This window comes from Podarcis erhardii (genome assembly GCF_964252035.2).
Source record: "Podarcis erhardii genome assembly, chromosome: 10".
NCBI lineage: Eukaryota > Metazoa > Chordata > Lepidosauria > Squamata > Lacertidae > Podarcis > Podarcis erhardii.
In genome coordinates this window covers 57,886,152-57,899,171 of record NC_138500.1, presented here as the reverse complement: position 1 = coordinate 57,899,171, position 13,020 = coordinate 57,886,152, and the positions used below count along the sequence as shown (strand labels likewise).

The 13,020-nt window shown below is 42.4% G+C and overlaps 1 protein-coding gene across 3 annotated transcripts in view; it reads left to right on the top strand.

Annotated features, from left to right (window-relative positions):
* The window catches only part of AASS (aminoadipate-semialdehyde synthase), a 40,800-nt gene extending 28,599 nt beyond the window's left edge, over positions 1-12,201 (top strand). For all 3 annotated transcript variants that reach the window (XM_081877872.1, XM_081877873.1, XM_081877871.1), the window contains 7 exons: positions 2,207-2,347; positions 4,179-4,346; positions 6,632-6,727; positions 7,452-7,567; positions 8,711-8,799; positions 9,730-9,906; positions 12,066-12,201. In XM_081877872.1, coding sequence (XP_081733998.1) covers positions 2,207-2,347; positions 4,179-4,346; positions 6,632-6,727; positions 7,452-7,567; positions 8,711-8,799; positions 9,730-9,906; positions 12,066-12,184 — 906 coding nt within the window. In that variant the 3' untranslated portion in view covers positions 12,185-12,201. The remainder of the gene's footprint in view (positions 1-2,206; positions 2,348-4,178; positions 4,347-6,631; positions 6,728-7,451; positions 7,568-8,710; positions 8,800-9,729; positions 9,907-12,065) is intronic.
* The last annotated feature ends 819 nt before the right edge of the window (positions 12,202-13,020 follow it).

The window sequence follows — 13,020 nt, the reverse complement described above, 5'->3', positions numbered from 1 at the left end:
TTCCTCCCCTTTGTGGTTCCTATTGTTAATCATTTCCTTCTGCATCTTTTATAATAACCTCTCCATTATGTCCAAAATTCACCATTAAACTACAAGTGTTATTCCAGTCCTACTAACGATTTTAACTGGTTAGAATGGTTTTTAAGATAAACTATAAATTTTATCCATTCCTTATTAAAAATTTGGCTTTCCTGATTTCTGATTCTTCCGGTCATTTTAGCCATTTTGGCATAATCCATCAGCTTGATCTGCCATTGTTCTCTGGTAGGGTCTTTATCATCTTTGCATCTCTGGGCCAATATGGAATTCCATACAGGAATATGATTGCACACAGGGGATCCAGCTAATATAAATCAAGATTAAGGGTTCAATCCTATAGGCCAGAGGTGGGGAACCTGAGGGCCATGTTCCCTTCTGTTCAGCCTTTTGAGGGCCGCTTGCCAGGTGGGTGGAGCCAGAGGCAAGTGTTCTGTACAGTTGGCTATTTTCCACAAACACACCCTCTTGCAATCCCCTCGGTGTCATCTATCCAGACAAGCAACAGGCAAGATCAGAGTTCAAGGACTCAATCCAGTCAGGGACAACACTCGGGGTGTGAAGCAGGACCAACTGAGGGGCACGACCTGGAGAAAGTTCCAGAGAAAGGAGCCTGGAGGCCTGGACCTGAGGGTCCACACACTAATGGCAAAATAAATGGAACGTATTTTATTGATAAAAATATTTGTATGCCTCTCACTCATAACAAGATGGCGAACAACTATATACAGTGATACCTCAGTTTTTGAATGTCTCCATTGATGAATGTTTCGGTTTTTGAATGGCGTAAACCCGGAAGTAAATGCTTCCATTTTCAAACACGCCTCAGAAGTTGAATGGCTTCAACTGGTGTATATATTACTTTTCTCAATTTTCTCTATTAAATTTGTGGACTGCCATTTGCGCCTCAGTTTTTGAAAGTTTCTGCACTCGAATGGTCTTCCGGAACAGATAACGTTCAAAAACCGAGATACCACTGTATAATGATACTATGAAACATTATAAATAAAAATGACTGACTTGTCTAGAAAATATGAGTTTTTATCAATAGTATCTCTTGGAGTGGTGAATGGCACTATATATAGTGGGAAGAAACTCCAGTGACAATCCTTGTTTTTACATATTTTTACATGGTTGTTTATTTGCATAGATTTTAAAATGTTATATATGGATGTTTTAGGATGGCCTGTACTTGTAATGCCTAATAAAGGTTTGGTGAAGTAAAGTAGAAAAGATTAAAATGATTTAGGGCTTCCATATGTCCAGATTTTCCTGGGATTTCAAAGGCGGAATTAACTGCCGGGGGGGGGGGGAGGGCGAGGTTCGAAAGGCAGTGCTTTGTCCTGGATCTTAGGCAAGTCAATCGAAAAATCACAGGTTTTTTGGTGATTTTGTAAAAAAAAGTTCCAACAATTTTGGAAGCTCAGCAACTTTTGGGGTGTCCTGGTTTTTACTTTTTGACATATGGCAACCCATGATAACTGAATAGGCCTGTCAGCAGTGCTATTTTTCTAGAAAGGGTTACCAGAACTCACCATAAGCAGCTCCCAGGTTCTCCTAAAATGGTGCTCGCCTGAGAGGTGCCGGAACTTAGTTCCGGCAAGTTCCGGCTACAGAAAAGCCCTGCCTGTCAGCACATGTTTTCAAGATGTGCCTGAAAATTCACAGCGAAGATGGCAGCCAAAGACATACAGTGGAAGACATTCCACTCATATGGAAGCCCCCATGCGTTCTGCAAGGCTTAGTCCTTGGTACATGAGTCCCATGTTCTAGGTACATGAGTCCCATGTTCTAGGTACATTAGTTCAGGGGAAAGTTGACTCTGCCCCCCCCAGCTGTGTTGGGCCTGTGGGTTGATGAGCATCTGGCTGCTTCCAGACTAGGAGGCAGCTGGGATGTTGGAGAACTGTTATGGCCATGGGGTGGACTTGTATCAATCTTTTGGCCTACTCTGGTAACTAGCGTGTTGTCATCTGTTTTGCTGTGTTGCAAATATATTGTACGTTGCCTCAAGTAGGTCATTTTGTAAACAAAGTATGGCTACTGCTAAATGAAGACTTGGGTATGGAATTGCAGCCTCAGCAATGCAGAATAAAGCTGTGCCGAATGAACCTGGAGCTTTGGGACGGATATAGTTTAATTGGAGACAACTCCTTTTCTTCATCTGCAGGTGGTGTCTTACACTTCCTTCTGTGGTGGCCTGCCCGCTCCGGAACATTCTGGCAACCCCTTGAGATATAAATTCAGCTGGAGTCCACAGGGAGTCCTGCTCAACACCGTTCAACCTGCCACGTATTTAAAAAATGGAGAGGTGAAGCTGTCTTCATATACCTGTTAAAATGCAGAGATGGGGAATCACTAAGTCTAATAATAATTGATGAGTTATTTTCCTTTCTTTTCTCCTTGACTGAATGTACCGTGCTTAGAATTAAGGCACAGAGTGCCTCTGAGTGCAGTCATAGCCTTGGGATTTATTTTGTGTGTGTTGGAATCATTCTCACAGTCCTGCCACACACAAAAACAAAATCTTGTCCCGTCCCCCCAGCTTTCATTTTAGCAACCTAATCTCTCTGTAAAATATTTTTTCATTAAACAATTGGGAGTTGAAGTCTTTGCCAATCTACTGTTAGGCCCCCAGAGATCTGTCAGTAGTTCCTAGGCTACCTTCTGCCCACCCTGTTTTAGGCTACATACCCTCCAACATTTCTCCGATGAAAATAGGGGCGTCCCATTCCTTAACGATAATTTTACTATTTATACCCCACACATCTAACTGGGTTGCCCCAGCCACTCTGGGCAGCTTCCAACATATATAAAAACATTAAAAAAGAACACTTCCCCATACAGGATTGCCTTCAGACGGCTCGGGGGTCAGATAACGCCATACGCTCCAACATTTCTCCAATGAAAATAGGGACATCCTAAGGAAAAGTGGGACATTCCAGGATTGAATCAGAAACCGGGACGGCTTCTGTAAATCAGGGATGTCCCTGGAGAATAGGAACACTTGGAATGTCTGAGGCTATAATTCTGAGTGCCCTGTTATCTCAGGCCAAGTGAGCAAGGCCAAGGCACCAGGGATTGTTGTGGCCTGTATCATTGCCCATGCATCTATTCTCCTGGTGTAGTGATCTGGTTCAACCAGTTCTACTGGAGTTCAAAATGTGCAGAAGCACCTTGGGGTTCATGTTCTTGTATTTTATTTTTCTGAGTAAGATTAGTAGACGAGTGCCTGTCTCTTATTTTCTTGTTTTCTATGACAACTCCATGTAGATGCTCTCATTTAAAATGCATTTCTGCATTTATTTATATCTCACCCTACTGAAGTCTTCTGTGGTTATCAAATTAAAATGACCAATAACATTAATATCCTTAGAATTGGGGTCATTGTGAGGTTCTGTAGCCATGAGCTGTTACCATGGACTCTGATTATTTCCCAGGTTTACTCATCCCATGCATAAACTTTGCTGTCAGATGGAATTGGTCCAGGTTGCAGTCTGAAGTAGTCCAATCAGATAACTTAAGATCACTTCTGAAATTTTACGAGATACCATTGGTGTCTAAATAGCTCTGCGCATAAATATCTCTGTGTCTCCAAAGCCTTAACATGAGTTTGCAGAGTTGTAATATGGGAGATGTGTTTATTGTCTGCTTGAGCCAAGCAGGGTTCAAGATCTGGAGTCTATGCATACCCTGAATTCACTTAAACGTCATAATCTTAACACAATTTATTTCTGTGACTTTCAGTGATGTTGTAATTCCATGTGACACTTGCATTTTTGAATGTTTAGGATCAAAGTTTATAATCATTCTGGTTTAAGACACCCCAGAACTGAGCAATTTTTATTGCGAAGAACTGGTTTGCTAAACTGAACGTTACGCTGTTAATCTTATAAACTAAATAGTTTTGAATGGATTCTTGTTGAGAGCCTGGAGGATATGTTTGCATAGGTAGTTATACTGAGAAGTGTGGAGGGAAAACAGGACGTTGAGGATGGGTTTGGGATCCTCCTGCATAGAAATGAAAGGAATCCACAGTCTGCCTTCTCACGGGAGACGGACATTTCTGAATAGGGACTTGGTGCTTGTGAGGACTCCTGTTATAAAACATAGTACTGACTATTGTTTTTCACAATCCTTAGATTATTAATATTCCAGCCGGAGGAGCTTTGCTTGATTCTGTTACTGTCATGGATTTTTTCCCAGGATTAAATTTGGAAGGTTTTCCAAACAGGGACAGTACAAAATATGCCAAACCCTATGGCATTCAGTCAGCTCACACTCTCTTAAGAGGAACATTACGATACAGGGTAAGTATGTTTGGTACCGTGAAGGTCATGGGGAATTCCAGGTGAACGTATGTTATGGTTTTTATTTTATTTTTATTTTTTATAGAATATTTATAAAAGTTTTCAGAAATAATACAATGAAAAAACCAAAAAGAAAAAACAACAAAAATAAAAAAATAAAAACAACAACAAAAAAAGAAAAACACATAGAATTTCCGTTACTTATTTTCTTTTAACTTATTTTCAAGACCTCCTCATAACTCCCTTTCTTGTATTCCAATTGAAATTGTTCGTTCAGCAAATCCTCGCCATTAGTTTTTACTTATTTCTAACCTTATTTTTCATATCTCTTAAACGTTACAGCTGGAAACCATTTAATTTCTGTCCAACATCATTCTAACATTCATTAATTTTACAATATTTCTGCAAATAGTTTTTAAACTTCTTCCAATCTTCTTCCGCCGACTCTTTTCCCTGGTCTTGGATTCTGCCGGTCATTTCTGCCAGTTTTTATCCGTTAAGAGAAAATTCGGCTGGAGTGGGAGGTTCTGTAAATGGCTGATATGCCAAGCTTAGCTTGTGGCCGTGCTTATGTAATAAAATATTGTAGAAATGCGAAGGTGTGGAGAGCATCCATTTTACTTTGTGTGAGTTTCGGATGAAGACTGTCCTGCGTGCCCTTAACTGTGATCTCACCTGTAGTTTTATAAATCATTTAACGCAGTGCTTTTTTCTAAAAAACACATTTAGGGGGTACTCTTATTTTAACTCAAGAAAATCATGACTTTATAGTTTAAATAGGGAAAAATAAATACAGTAAATAGACAAAAGTACAAAGATTCACAAAATGTGTTAATGTTCCCACCCCCCAGAAAAAAAAGCATTGATTTAATGTGTTAAGACAAATGGAAGTTGTTAATATTGCAGTTGTTGTATAAGGGATTGTTATCTTGACTGGAATATAATTGAAATTAATAAGATTTTGGAACGCAGAAATAAAGTAAATCATCAGACCATCAGTGCCAGCACGCGGGGGGCCACATAAATTATATCACTTGGTGTTTGAATGATTGGTATTAATAATTGTATTATAATTTAGCACTGTTATAATGAGGCTATTATTGGATTATTGTAATTGAAAACTAATAAAAATTATTATTAAAAAAACTGATCAGCCGTAGGTCACCCTTTGTATGCACAAGGTATTGGGTTCAATGGAAAGAATCTTTGTGCTGTGAAAATGTTCTGTGAGATATTTATGTGAGATCTTGGGAGAATAATTGCTAGTCGGGGGAGGAAATATTGAGTTAGATCAAGGTTAGCTAATCTGTGACCCTCTAGATGCTGTTGGGCTACAACTCCCATCATCCCCGCAGGGGTGGACTTTGTTTTATTAAAATTCAATGGTTCCCTGTGGCGAGGCTTAAATTTGCCTTCCATCCTGCTCAATTCACTGTGTTGCAGTTACAGCGCCCTCTAGGCTGGGAACCCAGTGCAGTGGAACTGGTCGCATTGCCCTAACTTTCATTTTCACTTCACCTTTCGTATACTGCCTTTATATTTTACTACACACAAGGCAGTTTGCAGCAACAAAATATACAACCAGGAACTCGCACCTTGTAATATAACCTGATCCCATACAGAAAGTCACAATTAAACATAACTTTAAAATGGAACGACTTCTATCAAATAAAGTAGTATTCAATAATTATTGGACTATAATAGTGCACAATAAAATTAACTCTCGAAACATTGGCACACAATAACGAAACACGAATTCACTCTTAACTGTTACAATGAATAATTACGAAACTGTGATCAATAAAAATAACTGCAAGTCACAATACATAAAATACCAAAATGAATGCAGAACTATCCACCTCTGATCCCTAACCAATAGTCATGCTGTAGTTGGAGTCCCAACAACATAAGGAGGGGCACAAGTTCTCCACCTCTGGGTTAGATTGACCCATGGCCTGACAGCACAATTGTATGTATGCTTGTTTATTTTATTTAAACTATTTTATCATAGCACCCTATCCAGTTTCAGGGTGGCATACAACAGCAGGCAAAGCACAGCAAGGCACTTATTGCACAAGAACTGTGTGTGCCAAAGCCGTCTTCAGATTTGTTGCATGTCGTTTGCTGCCTTCTGTCGAAATACCTATGCAGGCATATCGAAGGAAAGCTCAAAGGTTGGAATGTGAGGGAAACCATGTTGGTAGATTTCTGGTGTCACATATGAGTTTGGCATGTTGATCCCTGTGTTCTGTGGCAGTTTCTAACCCCTCCCCCCATTCTTCCAGGGTTATTCTAAAGCTATTGGAGGCTTTGTGAAACTAGGACTGATAAATTCAGAGCCATGTCCTATGCTCAGTGCAACAGCAGCTTCTATAACCTGGGTGAGTGTTGCTTTCATGGTCCAAGAGAAGTCTGCAGCTGAGGCATGTGTGAAATGGGTTCGCTTTGTATTTTTGCCATCTACACCTATAATTATTTTGAAATCCAGTGTTCACACAACAGTGGGCTATCCCATTCTTGACAACAAAGCTCTGTTTGCACAGCCAATGGCTGTACCTTCTGCCCTTCTCATAAAGGTAAAGGGACCCCTGACCATTAGGTCCAGTCGTGACCGACTCTGGGGTTGCGGCGCTCATCTCGCTTTACTGGCCTGGGGAGCTGGCGTACAGCTTCTGGGTCATGTGGCCAGCATGACTAAGCCACTTCTGGCAAACCAGAGCAGCGCACGGAAACGCCGTTTACCTTCCTGCCAGAGTGGTACCTATTTATCTACTTGCACTTTGACGTGCTTTTGAACTGCTAGGTTGGCAGGAGCAGGGACCGAGCAACGGGAGCTCACCCCGTCACGGGGATTCGAACCGCTGATCTTCTGATCAGCAAGCCCTAGACTCTGTGGTTTAACCCACAGTGCCATCCGTGTCCACCCTTCTCATAGCCCACCACTTTTCACATTTCTGCTTTGAATGCAGACTGTTTCTACTATCGCACGAAAAAGCTGGTGTTCGTCACCTGCAGTTTTCTTAAGGTGCAAATGCTTGTACTTTCAGTGTTCTGACTATTGGATGTTGATCTGTTATTATTGATTTTATATATATATATACCCAGAAAGAACTTATGTGCAGGCTACTTGGACTTAAGCAGTCTGCCACATACGATGATCTCCGAAATGCCGTCTACAATAAACTGAATGAGGATGCAAGGCAGCTGGATGCAGTCGAATGGTAGGAGATTGACCTTTCAGGATTGACCTTTCCCCACATTTCCTCCCTTTTAAGTGCTTCTCTAGCAAAGCCAGCCCACTCATGAGATAAGGTGAGGCAGCATATATCCACAGGGGCAGCAGATCCCAATGTAGATCTTCATTCCCCCGCTTGTTTCTGATGTAGATCTTTATTCACCTCTTCCTTCCCTGGCAGGGAGGCGAGTGCCATTTTGTGGTTGGCCTCAGGTGCCCAAATGACTTGGGCCAGACCTGCTTTCTATCATCCAGGCATATGAGACTAGTTAAAATGGCTAAGAGTAGCCTGCCAATTCCCAGAGAGCCAGTGTGGTGTAGTGGTTAAGAGCGGTGGACTTGTAATCTGGGGAACCGGGTTCGTTTCCCCGCTCCTCCACATGCAGCTGCTGGGTGACCTTGGGCTGGTCACACTTCTCTGAAGTCTCTCAGCCCCACTCACCTCACAGAGTGTTTGTTGTGGGGGAGGAAGGGAAAGGAGAATGTTAGCCGCTCTGAGACTCCTTCAGGTAGTGATAAAGCGGGATATCAAATCCGAACTCCTCCTCTTCCCATTTCTTAAAAGCATATTTCAAAGTGAAACATCTGGTGTGAAACTGCAATGTTCAGCAGCTCAATTTGCATGTAGGCCTCTGGCTTGATGATGTTATGTGATACTGTTCTTCATTTGCATGCTTCATTTTGGCTGTAAGGCCACAAATGCATAACGATAGAATAAGATTATAAAACAAGCAAATCCAATAAAGGAGTAACGGCAATCAAAATAATTACTGTGACATAATCGGGTGTACTTAACCTTCTCTGCTCTCTGCATATATCTTGATAGAACGTAAGTAAAAACTGAAAAGGAAAATGCAAGCTGATTGCAGAAGTTTGGTTCTGCATGGCAACACTGGAGGTGTAGCCCCAGGGCATGGCACTGTAATAAAGATGCCAATTAAGATGTGAGGAGGATCGTTGCATCTGCTTCGCTTTCTCCTGACCCATCGGTTGCCTGACCCAAATTGCGATGTGGTGGCATCCCATTCTTCTTGCTTTGCGATCACGGGCTCAAGCCACTGCTCTCCGTTTTTGGGGAGAAAGTCCTGGGCTTTTTCTGACAAATGGTGCCTTGTCCTTGCTCTTTCAGGCTGGGGTTACTTGGAGATGAGCCCGTTCCAATAGCAGAAACAATAGTCGGCGCACTAGCGAAACACATGGAGGCCAAGCTATCCTATGGTATGTGAAACACTCTCTGCTCATCCTGGCTTTGACCTATAAATCCTTAAATGGCTCAGGACTGCAGTACTTCAAGGACTGCCTCTCCCCATATGAACTTACTCAAACCCTGAGATCACTTTCTGAGGCCCTCCTTCATGTGCCTCCTCCTTGAGAGGTCCAGAGGGTGGCAACATGAGAATGGGCCTTCTCTGCAGTGGCTCCCCATCTGTGGAATGCTCTCCCTGGGGAAGTTTGCCTGGTGCCTTCATTATACACCATTTTTAACCGGGTCTTTGGTTGATTGACATCCGATGCCCTTTTAAATGTGCTTGTGGAAGGGGGAGGGTTGTTGGGTTTGTTTCTGTTTCTATTTTTATTATGTCTTTTGTGTTGCTTATATTGCAATTTTATGTAAATTCCCCTGAGATCTACAGGTATACAAATCTAATAAATAATGATAATAAATAATATTATATATACTAATATATAATATCAATCCGGCTGTATTTTTGTATTTATCTTTCCACCTTGTGCGGGAAGCTAAACAAATTATGTTGCTGCCCCCCCCCAATTGCTAAGGGCTGCCCTCAACCACTTTAGCATGTCTAGGCCAGAATACTAAAACAAGCAACTTCATTTTGTTCCTTCAGTCAAGACTATTTAGCTCCCCAACCCCATCCCATTTATTTTTATATTTTATTTCTGGCTGGCCACAACCAGATATTGGTGGAGATCTCTACATCAGTTATGTTACATTCTGCAACATTCTACATTTGGGAGGCAGAAAGATGAATTTCCTTCACAATCAAAAGCAGAGCTAAGGAGAACAGAGTTGGCATCTTTCACACACTGAGTTTTCTTGGGTGTCGTGCAGTTCACTGTTAAAGCTACAGCTTGTTCATCTTTTCTGACAACAGAAAAAGCAACATATTTCTGTCTATTCCTTAGGTCCCGGAGAGCGCGATATGATAGTCATGAGGAATGAAATAGGAATCAAACATCCGTCCGGTCATTTGGAAGACAAATATGTCAATCTTGTGGTGTATGGAGATGATAAAGGATATTCTGCAATGGCTAAAACTGTAGGGTACCCGACTGCTATCGCAGCAAAGATGGTTCTTGATGGTACGTACGGGTCTTTCTAAGTTGTGTGGTGCACCTGGGATGTGTGTTTCTTTTAAGTAGCCTTCAAATGTGCAAGTATTGTTTTAGGCAATACTTTTAATAATTTTTAAAAGGCTGCATCATTATTATTAACATCCTTATTAATAATCACTTGAGGGGCTTTTTTGTGTGTGTGTGTGTTTGTACATGACAACACTCACCAATATGGAGTACTGGCACCTCTGTTTTTTTGCTCCCCATGGCAGCCTATTTGTGCTAGCAAAATTGAGATAGATAAGACTTCCAGCACTTTTTAATCCCCCCCCCACCAAAGAAAACGCCCCACTGTTCATTTGTAAGTGTGAATTATAAGTCTTAAGCTCATCACAGTGATTCTCTGGTCATGCAGTTCATTGTTGTCCTCACATTCACCACAGTTTTGTGTGCTAAGTTCCTTATCACCCATGTGACATCCATCATGTCACATACTTGGGCCAATTTCAGGGTCCTAGCACCCAGCAGGACCCAATGTTATGTGTCCCGGACTCCCACACTCCTTGGCACTCTGTAGAGAAGTGTGTTTGTTATTATTGATTTTAGCATTCATACTGTTTTCGTAAGGTGTTTGGGGCCATTTATATGAGGAAAGTGGTTAATTGCAATAATTAATAATATAAAGTGCAGGTAGACTCTGCCATCTGGAACGCCTTGTAGCTTTGCTCAGAGTATTGCTGCCTGCCAAAGAGGAGGGACCTCATAAGATTTTGCGCAGGGTCCCCTCGGCCTAGGGGACGCGGGTGGCGCTGTGGGTTAAACCACAGAGCCTAGGACTTGCCAATCAGAAGGTTGGCAGTTCGAATCCCTGCGAGGGGGTGAGTTCCCGTTGCTCGGTCCCTGCTCCTGCCAACCTAGCAGTTCGAAAGCATGTCAAAGTGCAAGTAGATAAATAGGTACCGCTCTGGCGGGAAGGTAAACGGCATTTCCGTGCGCTGCTCTGGTTCACCAGAAGCAGCTTAGTCATGCTGGCCACATGACCCGGAAGCTGTACGCCAGCTCCCTTGGCCAATAAAGCGAGATGAGCGCCGCAACCCCAGAGTCGGTCACGACTGGACCTAATGGTCAGGGGTCCCTTTACCTTTACCTTTTACCCCTCGGCCTGCAGCTGTAAACTGTAAGTGTAAGAGGAACTGGTTTGTTTTAAGAATTGGTAGAGCTCTCGTGCCCAGTTCCTCCCAAATGAACCCTTTCAGAAGCTGTTGGACTACATCTCCAGTTATCCCTGTCTCTTGGACATGCTGGCTGGGGCTGATGTGAGTTGGAGTCCAACAACTTTTGAAGCACCCCACGTTGGGGAAGCCTGCTATAAGCACACGTAATTTTGCTCTTCCACTGTGAGCAGAGTGCCAGGGCTTCATTTTAGTGAGGCTGCAATCCTTGTCACCCCACTTACCCGGCCCCCGTTGAATTAAATAGGACATACTTCTAAGAAAACGTGGTTAGGATTGTACTGTAATGTTTTAAAATACCGTATTTTTCGCTCTATAAGACGCACCAGACCACAAGACGCACCTAGTTTTTGGAGGAGGAAAACAAGAAAAAAAAATATTCTGAATCTCAGAAGCCAGAACAGCAAGAGGGATCGCTGCGCAGTGAAAGCAGCAATCCCTCTTGCTGTTCTGGCTTCTGGGATAGCTGTGCAGCCTGCATTCGCGCCATAAGACGCACACACATTTCCCCTTACTTTTTAGGAGGGAAAAAGTGAGTCTTATGGAGCAAAAAATACGGTAATTGCTGTACAGGTTGCTTTTTTCTCTATATCTCCTTTAAAGAAGAGTTAATCAAATAGAAGAGGTCTGGAGTGTGGCAACACAGGAACGGCTTTTTCTGGGTTGGCTCCCCCATTTGTGGCATGCTTTCCTCAAAGAGGCTTGCTGGGCACCTTCATTACATAGCTTTAGGCACCAGGCGAAAATGTTTCTCTTCAGCATACGGCTGATTAACATACCCTGGCCTTTTAAATGTATCTGTGGAAGGAGGTTATTGGTTTGTTTTGCTTCTGCTTCTGTTTCATCATGTATTTTGAAGTTTTAGGTTGCGAATTGCACTGTGATCTTCAGATGACGGGGTGGTATACAAATTTAATTGATGATAACAGTGACATTTTTCTCTTTATGTTCCAGGAGAAATTGACACCAAAGGCATGGTCATCCCATTAACCAAGAATATTTATGGACCAATACTCGAACGTGTTCGAGCTGAAGGAATTACCTACAGTACCCAGAGCGTTATCAAACAATAAAGGAGACATATTTTCTACCCTCCTTTTTTCCAGCCTGTAATTTTGCACGCACATTTTGAAGCCTAAAAATAGTTGTCCGTAGGCACTATTCCCCTGAAAGTCTTCCCTGTCCAGAGCATATTGAAATGAATAGCAGCTACACAACAGCAGAACTGTTCTCTTGTGTGCAGTGCCAGTCTGCTTTAGTGAAACTTCGACAAGCGAAATTCCGGGTGAGTTGTGCTGTATGCCTTTTTTTATAGACTGTGATTCAACCCACTCTTGGCCTGGAAGCAAATCCCATGTAATTCAGTTTGGCTTACTTCTGAGCATGTTGCCCTGCAAGGGTGATTTGTAAAGCTTTTAGGTGGAGAACAGGTGTCCAGTCATAGCAGAGGAGCGCAGGAGTCTTCAAATGATGCCAAAATGTTTTTACGCATGTTCTAAATGCTGCAACATTGCTGAATGTAGTGAGTTCAAGACTTCAAGAAAGAACAAGAAAGGCCTGTGCCTAGAACTGAAGACCTTTTTACAGACAGAAGATAAAGGGTCACATAGACCAATGGTCTGAAAATCCTATCATGGCAGACACAGCCATGGGAGTTTCTCTCTCTCTCTCTCTCTCTCTCTCTCTCTCTCTCTCTCTCTCTCTCTTGTCCTCATCAAGTGTTCCAGTTAGGTTAAAGTAAATGTGGGGGGCAGGAAGAGAATAACTTCTGCGGCCTCCTAACTTTGCCAGGTACTAAAATTTGAGGCACCTTCACAAATTTGCTTCAGACCGTCACTTTCCACAAATTGGAAGGTGACAAGTGTAACAACCGCGATGGTGGAGCTAGTATATTAGTCTTCATTCACCC